We start from the raw sequence: 18,615 nt of genomic DNA, 5'->3' as shown, positions 1-18,615 counted from the left end.
TAGATCAGGACGACCTCTGGCCACAGCCAACACCCAGTCAATTCGGGGGAAGACCGTGGGCTGGGGAAAAGGTCAGTTAGCGGCACTGGCTGCTCTTGCAGAGGGCTGGAGTTTGGTCCCAGGACTCACATGGTGGCCCATGACCATCTCTAACTCGGTTTCCTGGGGGTGTGACATCCTTTCCTAGCCTCTGCAGGTACCAGGCACTTAGATGATGCAATTAACAAATATGCAGGCAAGATATTCATACACATAAAATAACCTTCAAAAAGTAGATAACATAACCAGGGACGCACGAGAAGAAAGAAAATAGGCTGGGCGGTGGCAGTGCACGCCTTTAATCCCAGCAGAGCCAGCCAGATGGATCTCTTTGAGTTTGAGGCCAGCGTGGTCTACAGATCGAGAGCCAGGACAGGCTCCAAAACTACAGAGAAAAACCAGAGAGGGGGGGGGGGGCTAGACAGCACAGAGGACTTCCTGATGGAAAAGTGACCGAGAGACAAGGCAGAGTGCTGGCATTAAGACTACCGTGTTGGGCACAGTGGTACACAATGTAACCTTAGCACTGGGGAGGCAGACAGCCAGGTGACTGAGTCCGGCCTGGCTTCTACACTAAGTTCCAGGACAGCCAGGGCTATATAGGAAAATTCCAACTCAAACACAAAAAGGGTAAAGTGAGTTTCTAAGCTCAGTGGTCCTAGAAACTTCCCATGTTGTATAGCGCAGGGCAGTCTTCATCAGCACCCAAGGTGGACCTTTAGCTTACTTCTTGACACACTGATAAACACGCGCCACCAGTCTACGGAAGAACAGGAACACAAAACCAAAAACCACCTGGATTCCAGCTGAAGCAGGAGAAACTGAGGTTAGACTGCTGAGAGTATAAAGCGGGAGTGGAGAAGATGCCATCTTGTCCCTCTTAGGGTCTGGAGTAAGCAGGCAACCACTGGGAATAGCTCTCAGAACACAGCCTGCTTTTGCAGGGGCAGGCAAGGGAGCCAACACCCTTGAATTCTCCTGGGTCCTTGGGGCCGGGAGAGGGGAAAAGGTCTCCTAAGGTTTAACCGCAGATGGTGCTATCCAGGGTAAGCACATACTGCCTCTGTGGTGGCCAGATGGCCAGGCCTGCCTGTCAGGGCGAGCAATGTGTGTCTGTGTCTGTCTCCAAACAGGGCCTGGTCCTCTCTCAATGGCGTGTGCGTGTGTGTGTGTGTGTGTGTGTGTGTGTGTGTGTGTGTGTGTAGACAGACACAGGAGTTCATCTTAGATTTGCTGAGTGTACAGAGGACAAGGTAGAGGAACTAAGGTAAGGAAAGAGGTCGTGAGCCAGGGTTAGAAGGGAGCAAGAGAGTCAGCAGGCAAGGCCGCACAGCTGCGGTCTTTGGAGTCTCAGACGTTGAGAAGCAGTGTGTGGCTTGCAGGGTGATAGCATTTGCAGCTCCGCAGCTTCCCTTCTGTGCTCCTCCCCCTCCGGTCTGCTGACCAGCCTCCCCAGATGACACCGGGCTGGGGAGGCCCCAGTGGGTGGCCCAGGGAGCACTGCTCCAAGGGGATGTCACCCACCAACAGAACTCACCTTGGGACTAAGAGTTGAGTCCTTTCTCTCTGTCTCTTCCTCCTCCCTATCCATGGTCCCCTGAATGGACCAGACCATTCTTTACCCAACCCAGAGCCACCTGCACGATGCCACTGCAGACACATGCACCTCAGGGCCAACAGTAACCAACCCTGTCGTCAGGACACACACCTGACGTGGCCACCCAGGTGACATGACGGCTTAGTTGGGCATCATGTGTGGAGCAGCACATACTTAGCCATAATGGCAGAGGCCACGGTCATGAGCTGTAATACTCTCCTGGCTGGAGCACAGTGCCCTGGCTGAGAATGCCCTGTCAGCAAGCAACCGACCTGCAACAGGGTCTGGCATTCAGGGTACCAGCTGGGAGAAGGACCCAGGAGGACCTGTGCTCCGGCTTGCCCGCCACTCCTGTCCTCAGCAAATCTTCTGGCTCCAAGGACCCTCCCCTCCCTCGCCTTGGTGACACACACAGGCCCCGGTAAATAGAGGACTTTAATATTTCTGTGCTGGTCAAACGGAACACAGGTGGGGATACATGGGGAAGGCCGGGGCCCCTTGCCTCTAAGGAGGGCGGCTTGTGTGGGGTGGGATAGGGGTTGGTGGTGATAGGGATTCTCCTGGGACATGTCCAAGGAGTCTTTCTCAGGGAAGGGGCCGTGGCAGGGTGCTCTGGGCATCCCTGACACCCAGTCCATGGCCTTGGGTTGTGGGTCCCCCATAGGGGGTCTGTGGAATCTCAACATTTTCCAGCTCTTCTGCTAGAATCCACACTCGAGCATGATGGGGACTTGGTCCTATGCAGGGGTCTGAAGAGCCCCCAGAAAGCAGCCCAGGGAAGGGGGCACGGTTCTGCCCTCTCCTTTCTCCTTAGGTGGAGTAAGAGCAGAGGGAGGGTGGGCAGGACCCCTGGACCCTGGGGAGAGGGGAGGAGAGGATCTTGCCACCAACAGACACTGTAAACTTTGGTTTTAAAGAATAACTTAAGTGGAGGGATGGCTTCCAGCCTGGGGCCAGGACAAAGAGGGGGTGGGGGTGCTCGGCAGGCGACAAAGGAAAAAGCCAACAAAAAGATTTGGTTTTTGCTTCCGGCATAAGAAAGGTCTTTGGTCATCCGTTTAACTGGGGGGGACAGGAAGAGGTGCTGAGGGGGTGAGAGGACCCCAGTGCAGGGGCCCCCCGCAGTCTGGGGCTGAGGATGGTTCCTGCCTGGCTCTCTCCCATACTGTGATACTCAGTTCACCTATGCATACAGGTCTGAAGGTGCCCAGCATGGGGAGGTTGGGGTGCCACGGAAGCACCTAGAAAACAGGGTAGGGTGGAGGCCTGTTTAGTCTGGGTCCTGTCTCAGGTCGGGGAGAGGGGAAAGGCAGGGCACAACTTGCCCCACCCCAGCAGCTTGAGGGGCTGGGCTGCAGCTGCGTTCCCAGTCTGCTTGCCCCATGGAGCAGGGAGCTGGGGCTGGAGCACATTATAATCTTCACAGTTGGGAAAGGGTAAGGGAAGACAACCAGGAAGGGCCCTCTGGCCAGAGACCTCTGCCACAGCCAGGGCAGGAGATGAAGGTCGGGGATGTGAGGATGGCTCAGCCCCGCCTGCGGGTCTCCCCTGTGCTAAGGGGCCCTGGAGGGGAGCGCTGGTGGGGGGAAGGCCCTGCTGCTGGTGGTGGTTGGGATACAAGGGAGGGTCTGAGAGGGTCTGGGCCCTCCATGTCCTCTATGGGTCCCGGGCCAAGGGTTCTGTGTCCTCTCAGGGGGCAGGGATGTGCCTGCCCCCAGGCGTCTGTCAGTCAGGTGGCTTGGGGAGCTGCTGGCCCAGGTCTTGCCCGTCTGAGTCCCCGAAGTGCCTTGAGGTTGGAGGGGCTGTAGAGTGGGGTGGGTGGGCTGGGGTCCGGACTGGGCGGCAGGGTCTTGGCCTGCCCTGCCTGCCCACCCAGCCCTTAGGACATGTCCTCTCCTGGCAGGTCTTCCTCCAGGTCCCTGTCTTCCGGAGGCCCCACAGTGCTGGGGTTGGGACCACCCAGGGGAGGCCCTGGCCGCCTGTCTTCCTCTGCCTCAGCGGGTTCCTCTTTTACTTGCACCTGGTGACTGATGGAAAGGGGGATACGAGCATGTGGGTGCCAGGGCTTCCCTCCTCCCACAGATTCACTCAGAAGCCCAGGACCCTGCCAGGATCCTATCATCTGAGGTCTGACCTTCCCCCAGGCACTGTGTAAAGAGAAGAGGGGCAGAAGTGGGAGAGGGGATGGGGAAGAAGGGAAAATACACAAAAGATGGAGGGCAGGGGGGGGGGGGGGGAGGGAGAATTGTGGGGGGTCATGAAGGTGGAAGCCATCACTTGTCCATTGCATAGAGATGCTGCGGGGCAGATGAGCCACCTTCCACATCTGAGGGGCTTGTGTGAGCTCACCTGTACTGAGGAGGGGAGAGGCGAGGAGGGCTGCTGCTCCCGTTGCTTGGCAGTGGCTCCCCAGGGGCACCCATGTCATCCTGGCTGAGGGGCAGAAGGCTGCTGGCCGAGCCAGGGTTCAGCATACCAGGACTGCTGAGTAGGGGGAAGCTGCTCTCTGCCAGGGCAGCCTGGGGCACACAGGGTGGGGCTCTCAGTGCCTGGAGACCCTTCTCCATTGTCAGAGCCCTCACGTGGATGGCACACTGATCTATCTGGCCAACCCTCCCCCTCCCCCAACACACATCAGCCAGAAGTCCTCATCCTACCGCCAGCTTCCCTGGAAAACTGTTCTGGCCTAGCAAGCCCCCCCCTCCCCCCGCCCCGTCCCTCGGGCCCTGGGGACAGAGGACCCTAGTCTGGTGGGCTGAGGGCTGGGACTCCTTTGGCTGTCCCAATCTGCATGCGTCATGCCCACTCTTCCAAATGCAGGCTTGAAATCAGAGGTGCACACTGGTATAGAGTTGGAGTAGGGTAGAGGGGCAGAGGGCTGAGGCCAAGAATGGGGACTGCTCTTTACCCCCCCGCTTCTTACCCACCCTCATCCACTGGGGGAGAAGTTTAGGCAAAGCCAAGGGCAGGGCAGAGGGGAGAGCAGGTGGGCTCAGTCACCTGGTAGCTGGCGTTAAGTGCCCCATAACTGAGGCCCGAGATCATGTTCTTCACCAAAGTGGGACTCCTAGGGAAGAGAAGGCGACCTCAACTCACTGGTCTACACATGACCATCCCCGATTCTAAGCCAGAATGAAGAGATGCACTTCACTCTCCCATTGCTACAGGGGAGGCTACAGATGGGTCCTCCCTGTTCTCTCTGCTCTGTTCTTCACGCACACAGCCCTGCAGGGAGTGTGGACTGCCAGCCTTGGAGCTGATGGGCTGGAAAGCAGCAACAGTACTCCCAGAATTCCCGTTTCACAGGGTGTGGCCAGTAGTTTCCCTCTCTCATCATTTCCTCCCTCCCTCTCTCTCTTTCTCTCTCCTCCGCCCGCCCCCCCAGGTTCTTAGCCAAAGGGCATGCCTTTAATCCTAGCACTCATGAGGTAGAGACAGACAGATCTCTGAGTTTCAGGCCAGCCTGGTCTACAGAGTGATTTCCAGGAAAATCAAGAATAAACAGAAAAATCCTGTCTAAAAAAAAACTAAACAAAAACAAAAGAAAAAGAAACAGAGTCTCTCATAGCCCAGGCTGGGCACTGCAGTGCCTGTGGCTGAGGTTGGTCTTGAACTCCTGAACCTCCAGCTTCTACCTCCTAAGCTCTGGGAACATAGCGCTGCACCACCATGCCTATTTTCTGATGTTTGGCAAACAAAGCCTGATCTATAACTTATATCACTCCTTGTATATAAAGTCCACTTTCTGGAACTCTCAAACTTAGGAGAGATGAGCCTTGTGCTCACACCTGCTCCCAGGAGCACCATACCCCAAGAGGGGCCTTTCTGTTCCAGAAGCCACAGGCTCTGGGGAAGCCAAGACCGAGGCTGTCTGCCTCCCACAGAACCACTCAGAACCCACACTGCAGGGAGAAGCAGAGGGGCACCAGGGCCCAGGCTGGGAATGATATGACATTATCAAGGGCAGAGGCGACATGCAGACACATAGTAGGGCATTGTGCAGTCGTGCCCTGCAGTTGCACAGCAAGGCTATGCTTGGGCAAAAGAAACATCAGGTACTAAAGGTATCTTAGCCTGGGGAGATGGCTCAGAGGTTAAGAGCACTGGCTGCTCTTCCAGGTCTGGAGTTCAATTCCCATCAACCACATTATGGCTCACAACCATCTGTAATGAGATCTGGCGCCCTCTTCTGGTCTGCAGGCATACATGCAGACACAGCACTCATACATAATAAATGAATAAATAAATCTTAAAAAAAAAAAAAGTATTTAAGTCTACTGCAGACCTCCCCTGAGCAGGAGCCTCTGGCGTGTGTACAAGAGAGTATGTGCTGGTGTGAGAAGGGAAGGTTCTGACCTACTATGTGGTGAAACATCACAAACAAACCTGATGTGATACCTGGTCCTGGACCCAGCTCTGCCACCAACCTGCTGAGTGGCTTCCTGCCAGGGCTTCCCTTGCCCTCTCCACTCAACTTCTCCACTGTGACACAGAGGTGGGGCCCAGGGTTCTCCTCCTACCATTAGGAGGAGTGTAGGTGATAGCTCTCACCTCGGCCCACACCCCAGCTCTGGCCATGACTACTGTGGGAGTCACCTCTCTGGTACCCTGCCCCTTCGACTCCTCCCCTTAGTCAGAAGTGAGACCAGAAGACGCCAATGCCATCTCCGGACTGTCTGTCACGTCCATGCAGCTTGCCAAGCAGTGGTCTCCTCCACCCTCGACACCCACACTCCCCTTTCAGGGTGGCGTTTGGTGTCTTTGAGAAGCAGGGCTGGCCTGGCTCAGGCCATGCTTGGGCACAGCTTGCCCGGCTGGGGCCCACATACCCTGTCATCTTTGGCGGCCTTCGTTTCTGATACTCGCGCTCATCCACGGTCCACACAGCCCCCTTGACGTTCTCCACGCGGACGAAGCATTTATGCAGGCTGAGGTTGTGGCGCACGGCATTCTAGAGACACAGTAAATGGGGTTCACCGCCGTCCCAGTGAACATACGAGCATCCTCCCGTGCTCCCGCAACAACCTCCCACTCAGTCCAGACAGGGAGAAGGAAGGCTCTCACTGGCCCTGCTACCAGGAGCCCCTCCCCACTACGCCTCATCTTAGAAAATGTTGTCTTGGGTAGGGTGTGGTGGCACATGCCTTTATTCCTTAAAGTGGGAGGCAGAGGCCAGCCTGGTCTATAGAGGGAGTTCCAGGCCAGCTAGGACTATACAGAGGCCCTGTTTCAAAAGAAAGAAAAGAAAACGCTGCAGCCAATGAAATGAAACGTTCCTTCCCCATCCTCACGCTGACAGCAGTCATTCCTGATTTCTGATTTTTTAAAGGAGGAGTCTTTTTTTTAATGTGCATTGGTGTTTTGCCTGTGTGTATATCTATCTATCTGTGTGAGGGTGTTGGATCCCCTGGAGCAGGAGTTATAGACAGTTGTGAGCTGCCATGTGGGTGCTGGGAATTGAACCCAGGTCCTTTGGAAAAGTAGCCAGTGCTCTTAACCACTGAGCTATCTCACCAGCCCCCTGGCTTCTGATTGTAAGACTGAACATGGACCCTGGTGGCTTAGAGAAGTTGGGACACTGTACCTCAGGCACACAAGGAACTCTGAGCTTGTAAATAACTTCCACCACTACCTCATACTTCTCTCGACCTTTATGGAACCCCTATGGAGCCTGAGGCTTTGAGCTGTGACTGTAAACAGACAGCTTCCTAGGAACACAAGTATACAGTGGAGCCTAATACATACACACAAATGGAAATAAATTGCTAACTTGAAAGGACAGCCTAAATGCACAGCTGTGAGACAAGAAGACAGAGAGGGTAAGTCACCTTGTTACCACCACCTCCTCCTGGCAAGAGAACTTCAGAAATTGAGGTCACCTGGTTGGTAGGACACATGGGTGGGGGTTGCTGGGCCTAATTCCCTCTGGAAGCCTGAGTGAGGGCCCCGATCTACCCATCTCCTGTCCCCAGGTCCCTTGCTCCCATCTCTACTCTCTGCTCTGATTTTTTGTCTCTCACCACCAGCCCCATGCCTGTCCCCATTACCTGTCCCCCATCAGCCTCCTCCATGAGCCCCATCCCTGACTCCTCTTTACATTTCTAAACGGGGAAGAAAGCGGGCAGGGTGGGCAGTGGGCACCCTGGAGAGCCTCTCTCCTCCCCAACTCTTGCCTCTTGCAACTGGCCCGATTTCATTACCAATTTTAATTTGCCTCTAATTAAATCCTGTGTATTTTTCCGACTCGCTTGCTAATCCACGAGGGAGGCGGGCGGCTGGAGTGGAATCTCACGGAGCGATAATTACAAAGGGCCTAATCACGCCGGGGCTCCTGCCTCGGAATAAATTTGCCCGCATTACGGGGCTCCGATCCTCCGCTTTGCAAATGAGAATGACCCCAATTTCCGAGGGTGGCCTCGCCGGGGCTTTTTCCCTCGTTTCGAAGCCTGATTCGTGATGAGAGACTAATTCGTTACGCTGAAACATTAACGGCAATTTAAGGGGTCTGGCGGAGGCTGCGTAAACAAAAGGATGGGCCCACAACACAGGCCCTAGGAGGGGATGGCTATGCGAGGGCTGGTGAGGACCATCAGCTTGGCAGATGGTCGCTCTGTCCCCAAGAAATGGCAGCTAGCCTGGCCCACACCCACTCCCAAGCCTGGATGCCTGGGGTCTAAAGTAGACAGCATCACCTTATGGATGGGGGCCAGAAGGGGTGCGGGTGGGGACTAAGAAACCCAAATAAAGTAGAGGAAGATGACCCGGAGGATGTGCAAAAAAATGGAACCGAATCTGAGGGAAGAAACCACAGGCTGCATTTCCCCAATACCACGAATGAAGTTGGCTGGCTGAAAACTCTCAAGGACAATGTAGATCTCAAGCCAAGATAGTCTGACCGGATGTGTCAAGTGTGGGCCCCTGGGTGGTGTGGGTAGCAACACAGACACATTGTGTATCTGAACCAGTGTGTGGGAGGGATGAAACAGAGACAAAGTGACCAGATGAGTTGTTTTAACACAGCCACTGAGAAACCAAGAGAGCCTGCTTCCACACAGAAACCAGGCTCTACACTAATTAAACTTCAAGTTTAATGTGATGTGATTGTATCATTTGTAAAGCCTGCCTTCCGACCTGGCCTGGAGGTTGGAGGCAGGACCAGGTGGTCCCAGAACGCGATGTTGGCTCAAAAAGATAGCAGAACTGTGGTTGCCAGGAAGTGACATCACTCATAGCCAATCAGAATGGCTGTCCCAGTCACATAGTCTCTCCAAGCTTTGAGAGCTTGGCATAGGAAAGGGAAGATGATGTGATAGGCCCTTCTAATAGCCCTTTGTACATTACCAAGGTAGAAAAGGCTGGGCTACAACGGACCGCACCTGGTGCTTGGCAGTGCCCGGCCCCAGGGCCTGATACACGCGCTGTGAGAACTGAGAAGGGAGGCGGTCTGTTTCGCTGCAGTTTTCTCACTGGCCAGCAGGGGGACTCGAGAGCCAGGGATACAATTAGAGTTCTGAGATAGAGACGCCCCCTCCTGTGTCTAGACTTCCTGAAGGGGCCAATACTCCCCCCTCCTCCTCCTTCTTAATTTAGATATCACCTTCCCACCTTACTGTATAGTGCAAGACACACAGAGTGTGCGCATGCACACCTTATCTTGACTACAGAGTGGTTGAGTGCCCCAGCCCACGTCTCTGTGTCCCATTTTCCTAGGGTCTTGCATTCCTCCGGTCTCCTAGGGAAATGCTTAGGACTGAAAGCGTCGAACGATTAATTAGATAGAGGCAATTATCTTCCTGCTACATAGGTTAGCTGGGTGGCGTGTGAGGGCCCATTTGTGTCCCTAGGAATGGTCCATGGGCCTCAGTCCACCCATGTATCTGGGCCATATACCTGCGACCTCTTCCTGGACATCATATGAACCTTTAGTTCCAGAATCTAGACCCATGAAGTCCCTGTGCATTTACCCCAGGACCTCTTACCAAGAATTCACCCATCTGAGGCCTGTTCTCACATGGCTGAGTTCTCTGTACTTTAGAAATGCCACAGAAGAAAGAATTCATTTCTTCCCATTAAAGAGACAACACAAGGCTGGCTAAGATTACTAAAAGGAAGTCCCTGGGCAAGCCTAGCACACACAGGGCTGGGTTCTGTGTCCAGCACTGCCTAACAGGGTGTGGTGACGCACACTTGTAATCCTGGCACTCAGGGAGGTGGGGGCAGGGTGATCATTTGAACCCAGGTTTTAAGACAATATGGCAAGTCCCTGATTCACAAAGGGGTAGTTATGAACACTCTGTACCTCCTGCTAAAAGTGGGGTGTGTGTGGCCCTGGTGGGCTATTTCTGCCGAACTGTTGAGGGACAGGCAATGTGGCAGACTTGGTCTCACTGGGATGGAAGTTTAAGAAGTAAGTGTGGATGGGGGGACAGAGGGCACACCTCACCTTCCAGGTGGCAGTATTCCTTCGGAAATAGGCAAACATCCTGGTGAACCAGTTATAGATCTCGTTCAGAGTCAGCTGCCTATCCGGGGTTTCCAGAATAGCCTGTAGGCAAGGAAAGAGCAGAGAGCCTCAGCCTCAGCTCACAGCCCTAGGTTTTCACCCTTCTATGCAGCCCCTGACTCACCCGTAAGGAGAGGAGGCCCACTGCAGTGTGTATGTGGACCCAATGGGTAGATGCAGGGCTCTGTGAGGCGGGCTGGGTGTCCCAGCAAGGCCAATGAGCTATGGGGGGAGGGGGCTGAGGATATTGGAAGCCCAGCCTCCAGAGGCTGCACATGTGCACATGGGACATAGGTGCCTTTTTTGGGCTTGAGGGTGAGGGGAAAACAGGGCTTCACGTGCCCTATCTGGAGGAAGCAAAGAAGCACCACTCTTGAAGCAGTTGGGAATTTGTCCTTATTTGGGCAAAGTGCACCCTGAGAGTGTGAGAGAATGCACACCTGCAGGAAGTCCCACAGAATGGACACATGTGTTTATGAATATCATGTGAGCATTAAGAACATGAGGATTATGGACAGGAGAGGAGGAACAGAGAGGGAGGAGGCTAAGTGTATGTATGCAGGCAGGATGAGCATGACACTGTGGATACCACAGTACAAATTAACCGGAAAATACTCTGAGCTGCAGGCAACCTAAGCCACAGCCTGCAGGAGGAAGACTGGATGAGAGGCCCCAGGATCCTCTCGGAGGTAGGGACCTTATGGTCAGGTAGGCCTGAGGACAACTACCTTGCCTTCCCCACTCCTCCTGCCTGCCACACGTACCTGGCGGATAAGGGAGGCGTAGGTGAAGGGGGGCCTGACATCAGCATTCTTGTAGAACTCATGATTCTGGGCCAGCTCTGGGGGAGACAGGCAGAAGGTGAGGCAGCCAGACTGGGTACCCGCCTGGGGGGGGGGGAACACCCCTCCCACAGCAGCCTCACCTGAGGAGATGGGGGAGCAGAATTTGTCGCTGCTTCTCCTGCGAGCAGGGCCCCCACTATGCAAAGAGGCAGAACCCAGACCCGGGGGTCGCAGGGGTGTGACAGGGGCAGCGGCTGAAGTTGGAGGGTGCACAAGGCCATCTGGGAATGGGTCTGCAGAGACGGTCACCTTGGAGAATGAGGAGGAGCCAGGGACTGGGTTCAGCTGTGAGCCATGGGGAAGGTGCTAAAAAAAGCACCCAAGGAACTGTCCCCTGAAGGCCAGGGTATGCTGTGGAAGGGTTCAGGGCATGCAGGGAAGTGGGGTACTCACTGGCTGGCTGAAGGGCTTGGGCTCTGAAGGCCGCATATGCAGATGTGCCATCATGGCCTGCAACCTCTCGCTCTCCTTGGCGAGCTGTGAAAGATACAGATGAGGAGGGACATGGTGAGGGAAGGGAATAGGTCCTTATCCCTACATGCCATCCTTCACCAGGATACTCCTCAGGATACACACACACACACACACACACACACACACACACACACACACACACTAACATCTGTTTCCTCTGTGCCTTACTTCTGAAAACTTTCTGAAGGCCTCAGGCATTCTTTGCCCTCTGGACCTCCACGCCAGGATGTGACACTCTCTCCCTTTCTCCGTGGGCATTCTAGGCTCAGTCTATACCATACTTACACATGGATGGCCTCTTCCAACCAGCAATGTGCCCTTTCTCCCCACGGAAAGCAGAATCTGTGGTTGAACAACCCCAGTGCCTGCCTGGTTCACTACTGAGAGGTATGTGGGAATGGATGAATGATTCACTCTCTCCATTCATAAATTTGATGCATCTTACAACTATCCTCTCTCCACAGGGTGCCCTGTTAGGAGCCAGAGATGGATAAACATGGATGGCTGACTGACTCTCTTGAGAACTCCATGCAGGAGCCAGGACACCTGGCTCTAATCCCAATTCCTCCATTCACTGAGTGGCCACTTGAAAGTGTCTGTGCCTGAGTCACATGGTATCAGTGCAGGCTTGACAGCCTCTCTGAGGATTCCTGGAGCTACGTGGAAGACTGAAGAAGCATGGCACAAAGCAGGTGTATGCTAGCCACTCACATTAGTCTTGTGTTCACACAGCATATAAAACACCGCACTGCACACACAGCCTCAAACTCAGCTCACCCTCACAACTCATCAGTCCACATCTCACACTATGGGAATTAAGACCTAGAGAGCCTAAGATGCTGGCTCTGAGCACAGGACCTTCCCAGCACCCTCCCTGCACACCCTCGGGTCACACCTGGATCTCCAGCTGTTGGACCACCTGCATCTGCACGCGGCATTGGGCCGTGCTCCGGTCATCCAAAGCGTGTTCTGTGTTGAGGTGTCTTAGAGAGGAGGAGGTCAGGGAAGAGAGTGAGCCCTGGGCTTTCTGACTTCACCCCTCCAACCCATCCTCCAAGCCCAACTCTGTCAGCCAGCCCTTCGCCAGAAAAGCAGACAATAAGAGCTACAAAGAAGAGCAAAGGAGTGGAGGGCAGCGACTAAGGAAGCTTTCTCCTCAGCCTCCTTTGATGTCTTAGCTAAAACCGGGCTATAGAGAGATCTAATTGCAAATGAACTAATTAAGTAAACCTCTGACGAAGCGTGAAAACAATTTGTTTGACCCTGATGCTGCAAGGGTCCGGGAGACAGCGGAGTTAATCAGTCAGTGACAGAGCTTGGCACTGTGGTGGCGGCTGGCCGCCTGCTGCCAGCGCCTGTCCGCCTCCCACCCTGCCTGTCCTCGGCTGGCCATCACTCTCCACGATGTGGAGAGATAGGCTTCCTCCACTGACACCCCTGTTCTGGGGTGGGAAGGGAAGCTGCCAGAAGGAAGATGGGGGGTGGGAAAGCAGAGGAAGAGCTAGGCCACTCCGCAGCTCAGCTGGGACATTAGGACTGCAGGTGACAAGAGGTACCATGGGCTGGACAGAGAGGGGCCCTTCAGGGAGAGGCTGGGTGACACCTACTTGATAAACTGGCCCAGGTCTTCACACAGGGTCTCACAGCCTGGCCACTTGCATTCTCCATGTCCATAAAGGGGGTGGGAACTGGGGGTCTCCTCATGGGAGGAGCTAGAAGTGGAGGAAAAGGTAGTGGTCAGAGCCCAATGGCTCCTCCTCAGCAGCCTGGGTCCAGCTTTTGTCCGACTCCCAAGGAAGGAGGTGAACTCCTGGGTCCCTGAGCTCCAAGCCCCTCCCTCTTCTCAGTCCCCACCATGATGCCTGCCACCCTTGGGGTTCCAGGTACAACCCAGAGCAGGGCCTTGGCACGTGCTACGCCCTAGGGCCATCCATACCTGTCTCTCCGAGATGTGAGCACAGTGGGCTGTCCGTTGGGTAAGGGGTGGTGGGAGAGGGGTGGGGAGACCTTGGGGGGGCTGGCGAACGAGGTAGCGGTGGCAGCTGTGCTGGCGAGGTCCAGCCCCTCCTGCCTGACGCTGTCCTCAGCAGGCTGCCCTGGGGCACCCTCGCCTTTCCACAGCTGAGGCAGGTCTGTCGGGCACACGGCTGCTGCAGGAGAGAGAGGCTGGTTGGCTGCGAGCACAACACAGAGCCTGTGCCTCACCCGGGGCTTGGTGAAAGCTCGGGGCTGGGGGGCGGGGGGGGGCGGGGGGGGCGGGGCGGGGCGTTGCTCACCTTGCGGGAGGGCCTGGAGGGGCCCTGAGGCTTGGCTAGGCTGCAGGCTGACCAGCCCCTGCCTCTGCAGGTTGAGCAAGTGCTGTTGCTGCAACTGTTGCATCTGCAGGAGCTGCTGCTGGAAGGCCAGCTGTTTGTTCCCCAGAGCCTGGGAGGGAGCCCGAGGGGGTGGGCAGAGAGGGGTGCCGTTGGCCTCAGCCGTGCCATCTGGCCCCCACGCTGCCGCCACCCCCTCCCAGGGCCTGTCAGCCCCTGGAGCTGTCGTGGTGGCGGCGTCTGCCGCTGCAGCTTCTCTGCTCCCGGCCCAGCTTCCATAGGGCTGCATGCCTTCTCGCAGTAAACACACGCATGCACGCACGCACGCACACGCGCAAACACACACAGCCAGACCCAGACACGCAGCACGACGCCCTCCCTTCTCCCTCCTCCTCCTCCTCCTCCACCTCCTCCTCTTCGGCAGCAGCAGCTTCGGCTATGCACACCGCAGCTGTGCGCCTGGGTGGGGGTGGGGGCTCTCATCACAGTGATAGATGAGCCTGTCAGATCTGGGGACCACTCCCACCTGGAGGAGACCCTTCCCACATGCCCAGGGCCCCCCTTCTTCTAGGGTGGTGGAGACTTTGCACCCCTATCCCATCCTATTTTGCTTTTTAGACACAGTGCTAAAGGAGTGGATGGGACCTGAGCAGCCTCAGCCGAGTCCTGGAACAGTGACACCAGCATCGCCCCAACACAAGCTCCTGGTTCCCTGCGTGTGCGTTCCTCACCCCTCCCCTCTCAGTCCTTCACACAGGCACTGACAAGTCAGGCTGTCAGCAACTTTTCTGAGCCCAGAGAGCCAAACATGTTCTGGATGTTTGAGAGGCCAGGGTATCTCTGCCTGCCTGCCCTGGGGAGTGGGCTGGTGTGTAAGTCACTGAGGCAAGAGGTTAAACAGCCTAGATTCAAAACCAGATCTGGAGCAATTGAAAATGCACTGGAGGAGCCAAAGGGGTGGGGAATGGCTGGTGACCACCAGAGCAGCATGCTGGGAAGGGTAACCTGAAGTGGGGCGGCAGTCTGGTCAGGAAGGAGACATGCCTGGGACACAAGGGACCTGAGGTCACCTCTCAGGAGGCACTGTGTGTGGCAGAGCTGGGCTGGGGAGCTGGGACAGTAAACTGGTGAGGCTGCCCAAGGCATCATGGGACAGGACAGGAGCTAGGACAGCTAAGGTCAGGGAGGTACACTGCTGAGGGTCCTCCAGATGAGACAGCTGGCTGACCAACGGACGAGGTGGGCAGCAGGATGGTACGACATGAGTCCACTGGATATAAGCAAAGGCCACCAGACACATCTGATGACTTGCACACACTTCTAAACACATGCGCAGAGACAGTACAATTTGAGGGACAGAGAGAAAGAATGGGTAGGGTAAAGAATTGGAGGCATGTGAATGTCCATCCTAACTTCTTTCTTGAACCCTCCCTCCCAACATTCTCCTGGTTTTCTACTATTCCCAGAAGGCTTTTTTTTTGATCAGACTGAAGAAGACTGGGTTGTCTGTTGGGACTGGAGAACTCAGGGGACATCTGGGCTGGGCTCTGCAGCCACTCACCTCTTTGGGCTGCTGTTTCCCAGCCTGTTGCTGGGTAAGGAGCTGCAGGTGGAGCTGTTCTTGCTGCTTCTTGTAATATTCCTGCAGCTGAGGGAACAAGAGGGGTCGGTTTCCAGGAGCTGCTAGGTGCAACCCAGCCCCACTCCTGCAGGCAGGTCATGAGAGAGTTCCAGGAACGTGGCCAGGCAGGGAGAGAGAGCTGAACTCTTCGGCATGTCACTGAGAGTGTGTGTTGGGGGATGGGGGCATGGTGTTCCACTGCTTCACCCTGCTCCCCCAGAGTTCTAAAGACAGAAGGGAGGCTAGCTCGTGGGAAGGAAGGGTGGGAGACAGCTGAGGATTCTCCCAGCAGCCCTAGAGGAATGCAGACCCGTCTGGCCTGGGCAGTCTCTCTGGTTTCTGCCACAGCACAGGTCCTCAGTGAGGCTCAGGGAGGGAGTGGAGGATGCTGCCCTGGGGCTAGACTTACCTGCTGGAGCATGAGGGCCTGTTGCTGCTGCAGCAAGGCCTGCAGCTGAGGAGGTGACAGGATCTGCTGCATCTGCTGCGGAGTAAGCATCTGCTGCGACATCATGGCCACAGACACAGGCACCTGTGGGATGCACCCCGTCAGTCAGAGGTAGTACCCAGGGCACGGCAGAGCGTCTCTCCAGTGCACCTGCCTGGGTTCATATTCTGGCTCTGCCACCTATGGGGCTGCATCTCTTTTGACTTTTTGTTTGAAATGATATTTTTTTTGCAGGTGGTGATGAGACAGGATCTATCACGTGTCCCAGGTTGGCATTGAACTCCTTATCTTCCTATTTCTCAAGTGCTGGGATTACAGGCCCTTGCCTCTATACTTTATTTGTTTTATTTAAAAATATTTTCACTCTCGAGCCCAGGCTGGCCTTGGACTCCTCTTGTCTTCCAAACACTGTGATCACAGATATGAGCCACTGCTCTCCACAGAGCTTTGTCTCTGGACATATGATTTAACAGTGTCAACCTCTTCAGGCTATAGAGGAGTAACAATAACAGCAGCCAGAGGCTAGTGGATAGCAATGACCAATAATAAATGGCTGTGATCGAGGGATGTGTGGTCCCAGATGTGGGAGATGAGATGGCACCGGAACAGGTCACTGGGCTACTTCCAGCTCTTACTTATGTTTGAGATCCCAGCAAAGTGGCCTGCTTAGGAGCAGCTGGGAGACAAGTCAAAAGTATCCCACCTGCTGGCCATGGTGGTGATGGCCTATAATTCCAGCACACAGGCAGATCTCCTGAGTTTGAGGTCAGCCTGGTGGACACAGCAAATTCTAGGCCAGCCAGTGCACAGTGAGACCCTGTCTTCCCCCAAGCTTGACATGATCCCACGCTGGCATGAGCCCAGCTGGACTCACTCTGAACACCTGTGTTCATGGCACACATGGTGGTCCAGGGCAGAGGCCCAGAGAGCACACACTGCTGGGACCGTTCTGGAGATGTGCATGTGAGTGGACTCATATCTACAGTGGAGTAGAAAGCATAGCAGGCCAACAGGCTTAGAGTCACTTGCCCTCTTTGGGACATCACTGTCCTCAAACATAAAACACAGGAACTGGGCTACAAGAAATGAATTCAGGATTCCCCAAGCCCAAGCAGAGCAGCTTCCTACCTCCTGAGCCTGTTAGCACTCTCTAGAAGGGGCAGAGGATTCAGCCACAGCAAAATGGTTCAGACAAGAAACAATGACATCATATTTTCCCATAGCCCTGCCTTCTCTGAGCTCCCTCAGTCACAGCAAGGCAGTTTAGGCCATTACACAGTCCTATAGTGGCAAGCAGGTGCTCTGATGGTGTCCCACCACAGGCTGGCAGACGGGCTGGGCTAGTCTAACTTGAAGGGCCATTGGCTGAGATCTCAGGATGATTGCCCTCTTTGACGCTTTAATCCCAAGGTTGGGGCTGTGGCTCTGTTGGTAGAGTACTTGCCTAACATTCAAAAAGTCCTGGGGTTGAACGCCAGCACTGTATAAAATCAGGTGCAGTGGCACACACCTGTAATGCCAAATACCAGAAGGGCGGAGGCAGGAGGGTCAAGAATTCAAGGTTATCTTTGACTATGTATTGAGTTTGAGGACAGCTTGAGCTACATGAGACATGGATCCAGACGAGAAAACTAATAATAATAGGAAGAAATTTAGTCGGGTGGTGGTGGCATGCAGCTTCAATCCCAGCACTCAGGGGGCAGAGGCAGGCGGATCTCTAAGTTCAAGACCAGACTGATCTACATACAGAGCAAGTTCCAGGACAGCCAGAGATATACAGAGAAACCCTGTCTTGAAAAACCAAAAAGAAAGAAGGAGGGAAGAAAAAAAAAGAAAAGAAGAGAAAAGAAAAGAAAAGAAAAGAAACAGTTACCACCAGGTCTAGGAATCGCGGTCACCGAACTCAAACTGGGAGCTGAGACTTGTCAGCTCTCAGCTGGGCTCCCCATGACAGGAGGAAGGGAAGGCTGCCCATGGGCTCAGTGTTGGGGTGCTTGCAGCCTGAGTTCTCTATGCTGCCACCCACCTGCTTCTGGGCATCCACCAGCAGGCTCAGGGCTGGCCGCCTTCCACTGAGCCCAGCCCTAGGTCCCTCAGCCTGTGGGTCTTGACACCTCAGCAGCCTAGCCTTAGAGAGAACCTTTCTGGGGTGAAGTTTCTTCTTCCTCCTCATTTTCTGTTTCTTAAAGACAAGGTTTCTCTGTGTAGCCTTGGCTGTCCTGGAACTTGTTAGACCAGGTTGGCCTTGAACTCAGGGATCTACCTGCCTCTGCCTCCACCCAAGTACTGGGTTTAGAGGCATGTGCCACCACCGCCCAGCTGGTTCTTTTTAAAAATTAATCTAATCTTGTTGTTGTTGTTGTTGTTGTTGTTGTTATTATTATTATTATTATTATTATTATTATTATTATGTGTCTCCCCTCCACAAAGGACAACTTTTGGGAGCTGATTCTCTTTTCATGGGTTCTAGGGGCTCGAAACTCAGGTTGCCAGGCTTCTGTGACAGGCACTTTACATACTGAGCCATCTCACTGGCCCTCATCACTACTCCTTGAAAAGGTGAATAAGCATCGTTGTTTCCATCTTGCCTGGGATCTGAACATCATCCCTTCTCAGCCTCACATTGGAGAAAATGATGCTGCTACTGACTGAGCTGGTGCCAAGCAGGTGGCTAAGCCCTCTAGCAGGTCTTACCTCCCCAAATGTCCAGAGCGACCATTGAGAAGTGTACACCATCTCCATTTAGACAGTGGAGGTCAAACAACCAGCCCCCATC

The 18,615-nt window shown here is 54.7% G+C and overlaps 1 protein-coding gene across 2 annotated transcripts in view; it reads right to left on the bottom strand.

Annotated features, from left to right (window-relative positions):
* Positions 1-2,053: 2,053 nt before the first annotated feature.
* Foxp4 (forkhead box P4) overlaps positions 2,054-18,615 on the bottom strand; it is a 53,363-nt gene continuing 36,801 nt past the window's right edge. The window contains exons 4-17 of one of the 2 annotated variants that reach the window (XM_036167781.1): positions 15,801-15,923; positions 15,332-15,418; positions 13,735-13,882; positions 13,395-13,608; positions 13,066-13,170; positions 12,354-12,441; positions 11,378-11,461; positions 11,065-11,233; positions 10,904-10,980; positions 10,080-10,181; positions 6,466-6,587; positions 4,637-4,703; positions 3,986-4,155; positions 2,054-3,663 (exon numbers count right to left, since the gene is read on the bottom strand). In XM_036167781.1, coding sequence (XP_036023674.1) covers positions 3,516-3,663; positions 3,986-4,155; positions 4,637-4,703; positions 6,466-6,587; positions 10,080-10,181; positions 10,904-10,980; positions 11,065-11,233; positions 11,378-11,461; positions 12,354-12,441; positions 13,066-13,170; positions 13,395-13,608; positions 13,735-13,882; positions 15,332-15,418; positions 15,801-15,923 — 1,704 coding nt within the window. In that variant the 3' untranslated portion in view covers positions 2,054-3,515. The remainder of the gene's footprint in view (positions 3,664-3,985; positions 4,156-4,636; positions 4,704-6,465; positions 6,588-10,079; positions 10,182-10,903; positions 10,981-11,064; positions 11,234-11,377; positions 11,462-12,353; positions 12,442-13,065; positions 13,171-13,394; positions 13,609-13,734; positions 13,883-15,331; positions 15,419-15,800; positions 15,924-18,615) is intronic. The other variant, XM_036167782.1, reaches the window with a different exon arrangement.

Source organism: Onychomys torridus, chromosome 18, assembly GCF_903995425.1.
Source record: "Onychomys torridus chromosome 18, mOncTor1.1, whole genome shotgun sequence".
NCBI classification, from domain to species: domain Eukaryota; kingdom Metazoa; phylum Chordata; class Mammalia; order Rodentia; family Cricetidae; genus Onychomys; species Onychomys torridus.
The sequence above is the reverse complement of the archived record's forward strand: the minus strand, read 5'-3'. Positions and strand labels throughout refer to the sequence as shown.